This window comes from Pholis gunnellus, assembly GCF_910591455.1.
Source record: "Pholis gunnellus genome assembly, chromosome: 14".
Classification (NCBI taxonomy): Eukaryota; Metazoa; Chordata; class Actinopteri; order Perciformes; family Pholidae; genus Pholis; species Pholis gunnellus.
Genome location: NC_136541.1, coordinates 2373870 through 2390718, shown reverse-complemented (window position 1 = coordinate 2390718; position 16849 = coordinate 2373870). Strand labels below are relative to the sequence as shown.

At 43.8% G+C, this 16849-nt stretch overlaps 1 protein-coding gene across 1 annotated transcript in view; it reads right to left on the bottom strand.

Moving 5' to 3' along the window:
- LOC306706006 (receptor-type tyrosine-protein phosphatase N2-like) overlaps positions 1–16849 on the bottom strand; it is a gene marked incomplete at its 5' end in the record, with an annotated part of 170828 nt that overhangs the window by 122427 nt on the left and 31552 nt on the right. Inside the window, 5 exons of the mRNA XM_079172920.1 lie at positions 4498–4584; positions 12183–12550; positions 13920–13960; positions 14835–15161; positions 15835–16222. Coding sequence (XP_079029046.1) covers positions 4498–4584; positions 12183–12550; positions 13920–13960; positions 14835–15161; positions 15835–16222 — 1211 coding nt within the window. The remainder of the gene's footprint in view (positions 1–4497; positions 4585–12182; positions 12551–13919; positions 13961–14834; positions 15162–15834; positions 16223–16849) is intronic.

Sequence of the window (16849 nt, the reverse complement as noted above, 5' to 3'; positions counted from 1 at the left end):
AGAAGCCGGGGCGGTAATAGCCAGAGGCATGCTGGGTAAATGAGGAGCGTCAGCAGGCTCAGCGTCCGTCTAAAGCCTTTGTCTCTGGGCTTTACTTATTCTGGCCGAGGTGACGCGCCGGTCGCCACAGCGGTGAGGAGCCGGGCGGCCTCGGAGAACAAGCGCGCACGCCTCTGACAAATTGTCAAGGCGGCTCCCCCTGCTGGGCTTTCACTGCGCTCACAACAAAAGACACTCAGCTCTCTCCCTTCTCTCTCTCTCTGTATCTATATCTCTCTCTCTCTCTCTGTCTGACGCTCTCCTGCTTTCTCTGCCTCCGATCCATCACTCTCTCCAGTGTGCAGCTCCGGTCTTTCATTCCCCAGAATAGGAGAACAAAGACAAAAGGTGCATTAGAACGGGAGAACAGTACGGCCCACCCAGCGACTCCATACAGCAGCCGAGCAGCGCGGCGAGGTGCCGCGGGAACAACGGGGGCCCGGGCGGCGGTGGGAGGGAGGGAGGGAGGGTGAGAGTGTGTGTGAAGGTATGTGTGTGTGTGTGTGTGTGTGTGTGTGTGTGTGTGTGTGTGTGTGTGTGTGTGTGAGTGTGAGAGAGAGAGTCGCACCACCCCAAAGCCACCCAATCCCCACCTGTCCACACACATGAATACTTTCTCTGTCAACTTCAAATTCAATTCAAAAAGTTTACTTTTATCGCAACCGAGCTGCATTTTGCAGCATGGGAAACTTCAACACACACACACACACACACACACACACACACACACACACACACACACACACACACACACACACACACACACACACACACACACACACACACACACACACACACACCATAGAGATAGAGAAAAGAAAAGAAAGAAAAGAAGATAGTTCATAGAGAAAATAAAAAAACGGTTTTACTGTGTAAAAGTGTCTTCTCCATACTTACATACAAAGCACTTTAAAGGTGCTAATTCAGACTATTAAAATAGCAGCAAACATAAACAGACGTTCAATAAAAACTCACCATTTTGATAACGTTTCATCATAAAGATCTTTAGATCATCTTGACCAAATTTGAAGTTGATCGCATAAATTCTGTAGGAGGAGTTCGTTAAAATACGAAGCCTGAAAATGGCAAAAAATGCATAAAATGGCCAAATTACTGTAGAGCCCCCTGGTGGTTGAATGTAATGAAGATGTCACGGTATGTTACAGGATGCAATGTGGAGATATGCTGCAAAGTTCGTGACGATAATCCAAATGGTTTAGACCAGGGGTGTCAAACTCATTGTCGCTCTGGGGCCACATCAGCATCATGGTTGCCCCCAAAGGGCCGGTTGTCGGCGGGGGGGGGGGGGGGGGTGCTCCTTCGTCTTCGGTGGGGAGGGGGGCTGCTGCTGCTGCTGCTGCTGCCACATACGCTGGTCGAGGTGTGCGCGGCGCGTGCGGATCGGGGAGGAGCTCCGCCGTGCGCGATACAACGGATATTTGTAAATTGTCCGACTTTTACATTTTTTTTTTTTGCTGGCGGATTCGCGGGCCACATAAAATGACGTGGCGGGCCGGATCCGGCCCGCGGGCCGTATGTTTGACACCCCTGCTTTAGACGTTATGTGTATTAATGTACGAAGCCACGCCCCCTAGTGGTCCGTATCTTCAAAACACAAGGAGACACCAACAAGCTTCTGAGAACTTCTGATGAGATTGATTCGATGATGATCCACAGAAACTGTGGCAGCAATCGGACCCAGCGTTCAGGAGGAGATCGCCAAAAAAAATAGTTTTTCACAAAATTCAAAATGGCGGAGTTCAGGGGTCTGATGGACTTTCTTGTAGAGCAGATGGAACTGGAGATGTGTGTCGAATTTCAAGTCAATCGGCCATACGGGGTGAGGGGGGGGCGTGGCCTTTGACACTTAAAATCAACTGTAGGGGGCGCTATAGAGGCATTCTTTCATACTCAAATGCGAGAGCCCTAAATATCTTCTTCCCCCATGTAGGCCTGCACAGAAACACGTGTTATTTACACACACTGTACAGTATCGACTGCCTCTATACAGAGTCTGACTATAATCCCAAACCAGTTGATTCAACTGAAAAAACCCTGCAGCAGCGCTTGTTTTTGCAGTTGCAGCTCACCGCATTGACAATGTTCACAACCCACTGCAAAGTCACCTGTGTGTGTGTGTGTTAGTGTACTCTGAGAAGGATAGAGAGGATATAAATACTGCACATTGAGACGGATGAGGAAAGAAGCAGAATGAAAAGAAGAGAAGAAGAGGAGGAGAGAGGCAAAGACGAACAAAGTAGACGAGCCCGGAGAATAAGTGAGAGAGGGTTCATGCAGAGTTCAGCCTCATTAATAAGTGATTGCAGGCGGCGGCGGCTCGACTCCAACATGTCAATAACGCGGAGGAGCAGCTCCCGTTGTCTCCCCCCCCTCCCCCAGAGCGGGAAAATATGTTGACAGAATGAAAATAAGGAGACGCCCTCGGCCTTCAGGGCACTGTTGCTTCCCTCTGGTTTGATCCCACCAGTTGGAGGACCGCTGCTCGTCTTCCTCGGTGGAACATCTGAAGAGTTTCAGCACGAGGCGTCTCGGCCCTTTGGGGAAAAAAAAAGAGTTGCCGCCCACTCGAGCCCTGCGGGTAACAAGGCGCTTGATGTCGCACGATAAACACGGTGAGTCATCTGGAGACCTCTCTGCTCCTCCAGCTGCCTCTAGTCCAGAGGACGGAGGCGTTTGGTGATTTCGGAGCGTTAAACTGATGAAGTAATGAAGTAATTTTAAGTCAACTGCTTGGCCGTCTGACAGCTGGCTGGGCCGCATTACCAGAGGCGCGGCTCTATTAGAGAGTTTTAGGGAAAGAGAGTTAGAGGAGGACGTTGGAAGCATTAAAAGAAGCTTCCTGAACGCAGCGCTGGAGCCAAACATAGCCGCCCACTCACAGTGACTACGTTTACATTCTCATTTCCCACTACTATTCATAGATATGGCTCATGTAAATGGATTAGAATGGACCATTTTCTGATGAAAACATGTGGGATATGCCGATATTATTCTGGTTTTAGGAGCGTTCTTTGGAAACGTCTATACAGCACATTCAGAATATGCGTCTCAATAGAGGTTTTTATGGCACTTTGAGACACGAGGCCTCTTTCCTGTTTACGACCAGCGCTGTGCGCGTTGGACACAAACAAGCCAAGAGTTTGCAAAGCTGAAGTAGAGATGCATGTCAAAGAGAAAAGCCCACATTTCTGGTGTGAAGGAGGAAAACACCTTTATGAACGACTTGGATATCAACAACCTTTAAGAAGAAGGTGAAGGAAGGAAAGAGGGAGGCTGAGTTCACACGGTCCAACAAGTCCTCCACCGCTGGAAAACCTTTAAAACATTTTGATGCAAAACGGCACAAGCGGCTCCTGCTGTTCCACTTTTCCATAGTTTGACGTGTTCGGGCATCGACCCGTCAAACACAGACGTGAACAGCATCGTTCACTGGCCCCTATAGTCGGTAATGAGGACGCGTCATGAGGTCGTTTTGCATTAATCGGAATATGCACGGCTGCATGTAAACGGGAATATTAGTAGAATAATCATTTTCATTACCCATGTGAACAGCTTATTCTGAATAAGGGCAAAAAAACAGAATATTTTTTGCATGTAAAAGAAGTCAGTGTGAGGACTCACCTTCATTCTAGGGAATGTTATTTCTAGGTTTGAACTTTGTGTTATTTTATGGTTAGCCATGCTGCTCTAAGGTTGACTGGCTGAGCAAACTCATATCAGGCGGTTTGAAACAGAAGAGATAATATACTGCAGGTAAAGATGTCAGTTTCCCTTCACATTTGGTGTTTATATTCACAACACCTATAACTTCATTTAGGAAAGATTCCATATGAGCTAAATAACTACCGTTAAATCCTGACGAACGACATCGCGCCCCCTAAAAAAAAGTGATGCATCACATTTTACTAGTCGCTAGATTATGAGAAATTAAAATCATTATTTTGCTGGTTATATTATAACAATTTGATGTCATATCAGACTGATGAACTGCATGTCTGTAGATTTAAAGATAAAACTGCAGTTTAGAGTGTCTGTGATGACTGTGTGAAACTTTAAAACATGGAAAATGATCCGGCCTCATGTTGGACACTGACGGGATTATTCTTGTGAAAACACATGAATAGTGTGAAACGTGTCACTTCCTGTGTGCCGGCTCTGTTTGAACAGACTTTATTTATTGGCATTTTTAACCAGAACAGGTGTGAAACTCAAAAGCATTAGATTATACAGAGCGGCAGCAAACACAGTAAATGAGCAGGTGTGTGTGTGTGTGTCTGTGTGTGTGTGTGTGTGTTTTGATGACACTCCACCACGCAGTTGGACAAATGAACGGTTTAAAGCTGGAGAATAAACACCAGCTTCAGGTTGGATGCTGATTGTGGGGTTTTTTTCTGCTGAAGTGTGAGTGACAGATAAAAAAAAAGCAGAAATACTTACGAGAGCTCGGCGAAGTCGGTCATCTGGATTTTAGCCCTGCGAGCCAGGATCTCCATCAGGTGGAGGCCTTCGTCTGTCTGGAGTCCACTGATGATGACGAAGAGGAGGCAGGAGGAGGAGGAGGAGGAGGAGGACAGAAAGAAAAGGGGGATGGGGAGGTTCGAAAAGGAAGGAAAGAAGGTAAAGAAAGAGAGAAAGAACAGAAATTAAATTAAACTCATCCCACAGATTAAAACAGAATTCTTAGTACTTATTCAGATTTATGCTCTAATAAGGGTTCCAAAAGGGTTCTACCTGAAGGAATGACGTTCTACCCGGAACAATTTGCTACTGAAAGACGCTTTTATGAAGAAATGTTTTCATGTAAAGAACCCTTTTTGGAAGAAAGAGCTTTTCAAAGATCCTCAAAGTCCACCCAACCCCCAAAACGGTGCTTGTGAACCATTATTGTCGCGGGTCGGGCTGCACCACATCTTCCCCCGAACGTCAGGAGCCTTGTGAGGAACCCTGGGTGGGTTTTACATGAAACCCTTGGTATACATATATCTTTGTAGAACTCCCGTGGGGATTTTAGCACCCTAAAGGCCTTTACACACCGGGGGCGTAACCATCAGTTCATTTCAATGGTCACATACATTAAGGTACGAACATAGAATTTGAACTCTACATTAACATTTCAGGAGCAGAGGCCCGCTGGGAAGCCACTTGGGGGCCTTTAGTTGCGGCGCAAAAGCTCAGAACCTTCAAAAAACATAAAAGAAATGGTGTTCTCTGTTAAAGTACTCATGATGAAACATGCAAATACATTGCATGAAAACAAATGCTCTAAGTGTGTAAAAGCGTTTAGAAAGCACAGAGGGTTCTGGGTGAAACCACTACACCATAGAAGGGTTCTCTGTAGAACCTCTAGATACAACACTCTGTGTTGGGTTGTAGTAGAACCCTCTGAAAGGGTTCCAGGCGGAACGGTTCAACCTGGAACCACCAAGGGTTTTCCTCTGAGGACGAGCCAACCATACAAGGTTCTGCCGAAAAGAGCGTATAAGTGCTACCAAAAGCATCCGGTCGATGGAGCGGACAGAGTACTTCTGAGAACATGCTGTTTCTCTGTCGATACGCTAACGAGGGAAAAGTCTTTGAAATTAAAATGTGATAAAATAAAGGTTTTAGAGTTCGCCACTCGCTAATTTAGAAAAATCAAAACCTGAACTTCATGGCAAAAAAATATTTCTTATGCGAGGCGGAAGAAAAAGAAGTAATTTAACAACATGGTGAGCAGATGAGGCACATTATTACCATCAATAGGAGAAATCAGACTTTGAGATGAAAGTCCAGAAGAGAGAAGCAGAAGCTCTCAGGTGAGGCGAGAGAGGTGAACACTGAGGAGGAGAGTCATCATCACTCCCCGCTCCCTCGTTTGATGCTTTTAAGTGAGCGCCGACGGTGAGGGGGAAAGGTCGTCGGGGCCGAAACACAGACTCTGTGAAGCCATTTAACAAATGAAGGAGCTTTGGCAGCGTTCCACAATGAGAATGACCTCTGTTGTGTTTTTTTATGCGAGTCGGCGTCCTCGAACAAAAAAACGAGAAAGCTACTTCACCCTGACGTAGCGCAGGCCGCCTAATGAAGAGATGAATGTTTCAAATGATAATGGAACTCTACTCGATGCTCTTTGTGGATTTGTTTGTTCTGACTGTTATTTGCACTTAAAAAGAGAGAAGAAGCAGTTAGAAGTGGAAAGTAGCAAAGTTGTGAACCCATCAAACGCTTTAAGAGAAGTCTGCAACTCAGCGGTTATTTGAGGTGAATGAACTTCACAGTATATGAACACATGAATAACCACAGGTTGTAGACGGCCCTTACAGTCACACACAGAGTTGTTTTACTTCCTCCGTTCATGTGAACGAGGCTGGACTTCCTCTTTGAGTTCTGGGTCATTTCATCCTTCTGAACCCTGATCAAGTGTTAATCATGCTTGTATGGTATTGATACATATCATTTCAATCATTTCTTTATGATTCCTTTAAAACAAAAGAGTAGTTTAAAAACAAACCAGCTCGTTACGTCTGTGAGGAAAAGCTTCCTTCCAACATAACACAGGCAGCGAGTGTGTATTTATCATTTAGTGGTAAATAAATGTCATTTCTAGGAGGTTGGGTACAGTTTTGTGCTTCCACTTCACAGCGTTTCTGTATTTCTTACTCCGCTGCATTCTTCTGACAGCTTGAGTTATTGGATACTGAGTAGAAGTATTTTATATTCAACAGGAGCTGCTGTCCAATAAAGATTTAAGCTCTGAAAACTGCCTTGTTTCTTTGATGCTTCTTTCTCTTTTTATTCTGTCGTCTTCCTTTCGTCCTCTCTACTTTCCTTGTTTTCTTTCCTTCTTACATAAACTTCCCTCGTGTGTTGCTTCCTTTACTTCTTCTTTCCGTCCTCCACTCCTCACATCGTAGCCTTTGCTCTTACATCCTTTCTTCTATCCTCATGTCCTTCTGTCCTTCTTGCTCTCCTCTCCATAGTGCTGAGCTCTGATGCAAGGTGGTTGCCCGACAAGAGAGACTAAAACCATTCATTTAACGAGAGGACTTTTTACTTCGGAGTCCATTTTACTGTTGATGTAGAAGCTACATTTAGAAAGAGAAACTCACCAACAAGTCACCAAACTGTGAAGAGAAACAGCAGAGAAATGGAGGAACAACTGATTAAGTAGTCAATTAAAACAGCCTCAATGCAAGCAAAGGGTGAGTGTGTGTCTGTGTGTGTCTGTGTGTGTGTGTGTGTGTGTGTGTGTGTGCGCTTGGAGATCACGTCTAAAGCTCGATATCCAAACTCCAAGCTAATTGCTTCCTATCTGCTGTGGACTCGTGCGACCTCCCCTCAGCTCCCTCTGCTGAGTTCAAATGCAGAAGAGAAGAAGAAGAAGAAGAAGAAGAAGCCTCCAGACACCTGCAGGGTAGTTTTAATTTATGCATTTTAATTATTTAGTTTGTCTGCAACCTTTCACTTAATTGTTCCTCCCAATCATTCAATTAGGTTTTTGTAGTGTTCACAACATTCTAACTATGCTTCCAAATCTAGGACAAAATGCCAGCCGAGTTTCTTTAAGTGTAAAGCGTAGTTAGTAACATCCTTCCTCAGCCTGGAGAGCAGACAGCGACGGTATGAGTCAGTGCAGAGCAGCTGCTGCTGCTGCTGCTTCAGATCCAACAGCAGCGATCGCTCTGCAGATCCTGAGAGCTGCACCGAGGAACCTCGCCGCGGCTCAAACGCTGTGCGGCACACGGTGCGTTGGGTTACGATCCCTCTCACACACAACAGCAGGATGTTTTCTCCTCACAGAGCGGAGCAGCTTTGATTCGTCTCATTATTCTGCTCTTACACATTTTAAAGTTTAAGGGGCAAACGCTAACAAACCGACAGCCTGAACTGTTCAGTGTCTTTGCTGATAGAACACCTGTAAAGCTACCGGGAATGTTAATACAAACTAACAAGAAACAGAAATGAAGGTTATGGTTTAAAATATTTGAGTGGGAGTCTTCCTACAGCATCCGAGAGTATTTTACAGTTTGATTCCCCTGATGAGTACACCCTGACCTTTCCTCTAGCAACACCAGGCGGCAACAATCGTAACTGCCGGAGCCGATGAAGAAGAGTCTTAAAGCTGCATTCTCTCTAGTGTCCACCAGGGGGCGACTCCTCTGGTTGTATAGAAGTCTATGAGAAAATGACTCTACTTCTCTCTTGATTTATTACCTCAGTAAACATTGTAAACATGAGTTTATGGTCTCAATCTCTAGTTTCAAGTCTTCTTCAATACAGCATGATGTTCATTTAGTAAATGATGGTCCATTTAGAGTCAAACAGACCATAAAGCAGGGGATGCTTTAGGGGCGGGGCTACACGGTGATTGACAGGTCTCTACCAGAGACGTATACAGCGTCTCTACGTCACTCCTCCTCAGTCCAGATATGGTCACTTCCTGTTCATTGGCTGCAAAAAACAACAACATGGCGACGGCGAAATTTCGCCGAACTCAAAGCTTCATCACATCAGTCCACAAACCAACGGGTGACGTCCCCATGACTACGTCCACTACTTATATCTCCTGGACGGACACAGACACATTATGGAGACATTCATGATTCCCAGATGATTCATGTTTCCTCGAGGTCAACACAGAGTTTTTTTTCTGTGTGAAATGTGAATAATAATCAGTAAGATTCAATTAATCTAAAATCTGCGTCATAACAATATACCACGAAGCATGCAGTCATTTCGTGAGCTTTTTCCACCTCTTGTTTTGAAAAGCTTTACTTGTTCTGTATCAATAAATGAAGGTGAACTTCAGCATCACATATGAAGCTCAAGCGTAAGTTCAGACAGGAAGACTCTCGCCTTAGTCCGCAGTTTATCTACCATACATCTGCCATCACCCCTCATGCAGGCACACTCATTATTTCCTTGCGCTCATTGTTCGGGGCGGTCAATCATGATATCAGCTGTCTAGATCAGCTGGTCTCTCTAGCCAATAGCACGACGACACGAGGGCATCGTTAGCCTATCATCTTGCTGCTGTCTCTCTTTAAATATGATCGTCTCTCTTATCTTCAGCACGTTCATGCTGCGGTTACGCAACCCTGCACCTCCCCATCTCCGCCCAATCTTCACAGATTCATCATCTTCATCAACTCGTCTTTCTATCGGCCTCACCAGCCACCATCACCACCGGTGTCTGGACTCCACGGGGGGGGGGGGGGGGGGATTTATCTTGTTGCCGCTCGGGGCGATCATCACAACTCCATCACAAAATCTCCTCGTCGAGTTCCAGCGCCGAAGGATTTCTGTGTGACTCATTAACGCAGCATCTGTCATAATAAATGTTAACTACTAATCATTCACTCGTCTCTCCTGATTGAACTACTGTTGTCATGTCATGTCATGTGTGTCAGACATTTTAAACCTGATATTATCACAGGAAGTTTATCAGAGGAGAGTCAATAAACCTGTGAAACGAACTGCCCTGAAGTATCGAATAAATAATATAAATGATAAATAAAAACAGAAAGAAATGTTCAAGGGAAGGTAAGTGTTTTTAAAAATGACATCATTATAGATTATTAAAGAAAAGAAATGCCACTTACCCTTCTCCCTCTCTTTTAATTAAGCTAATTAGGGAGTGAAATCCATTCAAAGCTGAATGCGGTTTGGCATTTTATACACACGTCAACTGAAGCTTGTTGATCATTACTTTACCTTCTGGGTGATCTTAAAGAATAAAGTGGGTGTTTCATTTTGTAAATAGGTTTTTTAAGATGCAGTCTGATGTGCATCCTGATTCACAGCAGGTGTGTGTGTGTGTGTGTGTGTGTGTGTGTGTGTGTGTGTGTGTGTGTGTGTGTGTGTGTGGGACGGGAGGAAACAAGGGAATAGCTTTTATAGGTTGCAGGGTTAAAGGAGTGTGTGTCCACACGGCCATATGAGCAGTGTGTGTGTGTGTGTGGGTTGGGGAGCAGGTGTTTTCCTCCAGCTGTGATGAATCACCCTGTCGTCTTCTTCCTCCTCCTCCTCCTCCTCCTCCTCCTCCTCCTCCTCCTCCTCCCCCCCCCCCCCCCTGCCACAGGAGGAGGTGTTACACTGAAACCACCAGGAGGTTCCTGCTTTCAGTCGTCACGACGCCAAAACGTTGGAACTCTGCATCTTATCCGTCTTGTTAGTCCGGCACTGATACGATTTCTATTCTTATGAACAATGCAGCTTTGTTTTTAATAAAAAGAGGAAGACACGTCACACCTCTACGGATGGATTGAAGACGCCTCAAATGATGGTCGAGGATACACGTCGTCCTTAAAGCTGTGAGTGAGCATTGAGGGATAGTGTGGATTTTTGTAAAATGTGGTTGTTTTACGTTCTTCTCCAGATGGAAATTGTCAAATTATCGGAGGAGTGTTTGAGACAATCAATATGAGTTAAAGTCTACGCTAACGTTAGAATATGTTCATCTCTTTACCTCACGGTCAGACGGCTCTTTGCGACGGGGAACTGAAGCCGATATCTACGCGTTCCAGACGCTCGACTCCATTGACCGCCTCGGTCGGTGAGATCGTTTGTGTCATTTTGGTGGTTTAAAGAGTTTAAAGAGTCACTCAGTCACACAATCGAACTGATCAAAGCACAACAGAGCAGCGACTCTCGTATTCTCAGAAGCACGTTGACTGTTAGCCTGAGAGCTTAAACCTTAAGAAGCAGAGTTTCAAACAAACAAATTAAAATGAACACGAAGCGACGTTAGCTGCTCATGACTTATTTTACTCTTATTTTATTCTAATTCTTACTCATAATAATATTTCATACAAACGGCTGTGGAGTCACTTTTTATTGCTTAATTTTCTTAATTGTTCAGTTTTTCACCGGCTTTTTATGTATTTGTGTCTTGGAATACTTGTATTATGTTTGGGTGGAAAAGAAATTATGAAAAATGGCGTCAAGATATTTAAAAAAAAGGAAAGGAGCGTATCAACGATATGTATCGACACAATCAAGTATATAAAGAAATATGTAAAAAAGTTTGTCATGTTTTGATGTACAAACGGTGCAACAGAAAAAATTTAGAAACACGTTAAAAGTTTTACATTTCACTGCATTCAATGTTCTACACAAACTTTCACGATCAACCCAAAGAGCTTTTCAATGAAGAACAAATCATCACCAACGTGTTTTGTAGACGTACAGCTGATGTAGAATTTGTAACAACGTTTTAGAAAATGTAAACTATGAATCAAACAAGCCGAATTATCTTACATCTATATTTGAAATTTCTGCTTAATTTGAACATTTTCTAATTCTGAATATTATCAGCTTTTACACCACCTACTTTGTTATTTGTCTAACTCAACCAGAGAACATGTTTCATCTTTCAATCCTTCGACATACTAAAGCCCTAAATGTGACCTTGTCAACAGCATCGCAGAGATAGTCTCCCTATTTAATGTAACATTGGCGGCTTGTATTTATCTGAATGACCAGTGGAAGAAGAGAAAGAAAGGGAAATGCCACACACACATTTCAAAAAGGTCTCCAATCTCAAACTGAGGAGCAGAGGAATCAATCTGAAAATGACTTCACCATTGGTGTGAATAAGAACCAATCGAAGGAAAAATATGGCCTGACAGTGTCGTAGTGTTGCATCCTGGGTAATATTAGACATCAGTGTGAAGTTTCTATTTCACCTATTTTGTGATGTATGAGAAACTAGACTTTTGTTGTTCCTTGATGGCCACGACACAGAAACAGATTTGTAATCTTACGGAGAAAACGCATGTGGTGCCTCTATTGCTGTGTGAGCACAATATTGGAGGTTTGTGTGGATCGTTCCAAATACAGACAGAAGAAAATACATCATGTAGAATGACTTCTCCAAAGAAAGACAATACAGCAGCAGTATATTGAAAGCCGGGTATTAGAAATATGTTTTGTTCTGTTAAAACAGCAATCATTTAATCAAAAGATGTCATGCGGCCTTAATTAACTAATTAACTATAATTATGTCAGCTATGCAGTCTGATTTCAACCAATAATATCAATACAAAGTGTTCTCTGCATCTATTCTACCAGTTTGAACCAATAATATAAAAAAAGCTGGTATCAAACTCTAAAATCCAGCATCAGTCGGGCTTCCTACTCACTCCGTGTCGGTGATGACGTAGCCGAAGACGTCCTCGTCCGCCTTCTTCCCGCCGGCTTTGACGTCCAGCTGAAGTTCGGGAACGTGCATCATCGTCTTCTTGTGCGACTTCTCGTACACGAGCGAAGCGGGAGGCGGCGCCACCTCCTTGATCCAGCCCCGCACCTCCGACACCTCCTCCACCGACTGGGCGGCGTCCTTCTTCTGCACCGTCACGCCCGCCGTGCTGGTCCGACTCTGGACGTTCTCCAGCCCCGCCTGTCGGCCTCTGGGCGCCTCCGCGGCGACGACGTCGCGGTTCCTCGGGCCGTTGAAGGAGCTTTCGTCCAGGTAGGCGAGGAGCTTGGTGAAGAGGATTCCACTCTCAGGCTGAAAAGAATAAGCAAAAGAAAGGACAACTTTTCACATTTAAAGGTCTGAAGTAGAGTAAGTATAAAAAAGGTCCAACTACTGAGGTCCATTTAACGTTTCTAAAGCCTCAACACACGACAACACGTTTGTCTCGCTTGCAAACTTCTTATCAATGGTTGTTAGCTTCTTCTAAGTTCTTCTTTTGGCATTAACCGAACACCTTCATGCACGGTATGATACAATGGGCCCACCACCACTCCAACAAAGGAGAGGGAATGACAGACTTTAGCTTAGCCTCGTTTTATTGTTGTTTTGTGTCTCATTGAGGTGTTTTTTTAATATATATATATAATATAATAAAACGTGAATTTATTGAGATGCCCCTATGGACCTTGTTATAGGAGGTAAAGATCAGGAGAAGTGAACATGAAGTGTAATTAGGAATACTGGTGTTAAATTAAGCTATGATGAGTTTTCACTGTTAATTTACCATCTCAATTAAATTATGTCTTTGTAGTCATTTTGTGTCTCTTTGAGGTTTTCCCCATTTCAAAGTCGCGAGTGTCTTTGCAGCTGTTTTTGAATCTCTTTGTAGACTTCTAGTACCTCTTTGTATTACTTTTATGTTTATTTGCGGACATTTTGAGTCCGTTTTGTTCATGTTCATCAAAACATGCATCAAACACACAATGCGAGTCAAACCGGATCGCCCAACATCAGAGTTGGACTTCCCCGATGGTCCTGTGGTTGAATGGGAACAAATCCCTGCAGCAGGTTCAACATCTAGTGAACAGACTAAATCCACATCTTGCACTGCACTGGAACTGCAGTATAGAGTGTGTTTATTCTCTTGTTTTATTCTCACATCTTTTATCACATTCTAGATCATTTTTATCTTCTATTTTATTATAATCTTTTACATTCTAAATGTGTCTTTTTATATTGCCTTAATGTCTTATATGAAGCATTTTGACTTGTTTGGCTTCTCGTTACTTTAGAATCACAAACACAAAATGTGTAGCAGTATTGTAACAATTTTACAAATAGTACTGCAAAACAGAACTGACAAATAATGTTCTTACTGCAAGTTATAGTCTGACGAGTTGCTTAGCAGCAGAGAATAGTCTTTAAAGAGTCTCCTCTGTACATAAGCCACAAAAACATTGATTTAATTTCTGTCTCTCAAAACTACATTCAGTTCCCGATAAGTTCTCGGGACCGTCGTGACTTCACCTTTTGTACAGAAGCTGAGGTCAAACACAATTTTAAATTCTTTTAAAGCCGGCTTCACATTCTTCTCCTGGCAGAATATTACATAATGGTTTATAATGTCAGCCTTCCCCTCTGACATTTCAGGGTTTATTCTCACCACACACTGAATGCTCACCGTGTCCTTTATGCTACGCTCCTCTGTGTTCGTGTGGCGCTCTGTTGGGAGAAAGAGAGTAAACGTATTGATACATGTTTGTGTTCATCAATGAGAAGAAGAGTCGGAGAGGAATAGTCAAAATGTACAGAAGTAAAAACAAATGTGCACAAAGAGCTAAAAGCCAGAAGGACTTCTTTCAAAATTAAATAATTAATTAATTAACGTTACTTCAATATTTGACTGATATGAATTCACACCTGCAGTAATTTCATATTTCACAGATTTTTTTTTTTCTTTGCTAAACACATCTTGAAAAACATCAGATAAGCATTAAAGCTACATGCAGATAACTCTACCACTCTATCAGTGACATCATCCTGATTCATATTCGATCAGCGGTGACTAGGTTGACCGTTTGATCAGTCAGCAGTGATTGACGGCTCCGTTAGATGCTCCTCTGCTCTGATTGGTTGTTCTTCTTGGAATACTGTTCATGCATTACCGTCGGGATGGAGTAACAGTTTAAACAAATATGACAAAAAGTTATTTTCATTACACCTTCCAACTGCAGTTTTATTCATAAGTCTGCATGTTTGAAAACAAGCTAACGTTTTGCTTTTTGCTTTATTATTTTCAGCCACTTTAAAGCTATTTGTTGAGCTTTTTTTCTTACCGTGTTGGAAACATTTCAGCTGGAGTGGTCTCGGTGGACTCTGAAGCATTGAAACTGGCTGTTCACACTGAGCTGAACAGGATGCCCATTTATTTTCACATTGATTTTAATGCTGCGTTCTTGCAGGCAAGCTGCTTGAGAGCTCCTTTTGTTTGTTTAATCCTACCTACACAGTTATGAATGTACTATAGACTCCCTTACCAGCTTCTGCTCAATACTTTAATTGTGCAAAAACACAAAATGAATCACTACAAAATCACCTTGAAGTGCTGCCGGCGCTATACGAGTGCTCTCCTGTGGTTTCAGTGTTGGAGCATTCTCCAGCAACTTCTCCTCTTCCTCATCCCTGGCAGTATCCTCTTCTTCTTCCTCCTCCTCCTCCTCCTCCTCCTCCTCCTCCTCTCCCCCCAGGTCTCTCGGTGCAGGTCTGACACGGGTTGTGCCCCTGTTTAGTCCCTGGTCCTGGTCCACCACTTGCAGGGCATCGGCAATGAGGCCGGACAGCTGCCCCAAGTCCTGTGCCGTCAGGCCGTCCACGTCAACGTGGTGCCTGCCGACGCTCTGCAAAACGTTCTGGATGAACCTCTCTGGAGGAGACACAGAGGTGGTTTGTTAAAGACTCGCTGGTGAACATAGTGGAGCATTTAGCAGCTATAGATGTTTCCCTCAGGAGTGGGTGGAGACCAAAAACAGAGCTAAAAGAGAGAGAATATTGGATTATCACTCATTAGGAGCATTTGTGTTTCTGTCCACCTGATGAAGATAATGTAAAGAATAACTGCTGCATGTGAAAATAAGCCAAAGTAGATTTATTTGTCACGTTACTGTAACGCCCCTCCCACAGTCATTTTAACCCCAAACCACAATCTGTTCCCAAACTTGACCAAGTTGTTCCCCGTGAAGATGGAAGTCTTTATTAAGAAGAATGATAGCATTTGATGAGGGGAAATTGACCCGTGTTGCACGACATTCGTTGGAAAATGCACGAAAAATGAGGACCTTTGAACTAAAATCATAAAAATACTATTTTAACTTACTTCTTATGTTTTCCATGTCATATGTGCTCTTTTATTCCTGAATGAAAATGTCTGACAAAACAGCTTATACCACATGATATCATAGTGATCCAAGGCTACAAACTACAGCTCAACAAATCGCCAAAGTTGAATTAAAAGCATTGATAGTTGAAAACAGGAAAGGTGTTTGTTGTATGTGCGAGTGAATGAGGTGACCTTCCATGGTGCACTTTAAAACACGTACCATCCACAGAAGTCAGAGGGTCCTTGACTGAAGTGCCTTGAGTTCTCCCCAACTTCAGAAGCCTGGATTTTGAGGTGTCCTTTTTGAGCCCAGGATTTTCTGCTCTGCTGTAGAAGGGCCTCAGGCGGGTCGAGGGGGCCTCCTGCTCCTCGGGGCTCACCCTTCCACCGTAAAGGGACCGATGCGCGGAGAGATACTGCCTCAGGGCGCCCAGCAGAAGGTCACCCTCGGCCTGCGTGGCGAGGAGCTGCTCGTCTGGGGGTCTCTGCTCCTGCAGAGGTAAGAAAGACGGACGAGAGGAAAAGCCGGAGGGAGACGACTTCTGAGGCGAAATCTGGGCCTTGGAGCGGTAGAAGTCCGCAGGGATGCCCGACTGGAAACGGTCGCTCTGAAAGAAACAAGAAAAAGCAATTATAATCACACAGAGTTCATTTAAAGAAACACTGTGCCGTCATGGGGAACCCAAACCGTAAACATAACTGTGTAGATTATTACAGCCTGATTCATGTTGCCGCTGTCTGGGGGCCAAAGAGTTTAAAAGGGGCCCCGACTGTGAATCGACCCCAGGCCAGCTTGATGGTCGTTCGCCATCTCTCTCTGCCTCGTTTCCTCTCATTTCTCTGCTGCCACTAGTCTAAAAGAGAGAAGCAGCCGTCCAGGTGTGTGGACGTGACTGAATTGTACTTTAAGCAGATGCTGGGACAGAGACAAACGTCCAGCTAACGCTCAAGCATTGTCCTGAAAGAATGAGCAGAGATACGGTTGTTTATGCGGTTGCAAAACATATGTTGCATATGCTGAGGTGAAACTGCCAAGTCATCCTGCCGGAGCAGCTTTCGGTTTAGTGCAGCTGTTTTACAGCACTTTAGTCCTAATCGTCATACAATACTGGTCAAAATATTCACGTAAGACATATTGTTTTATCTGGAAGGAGATGAAGTCAAAGAGCTTCACATGTAATAAATAATTAATTTAAAAGAGAATATCAAAATTAAAAAAATCTAAACATATCTAA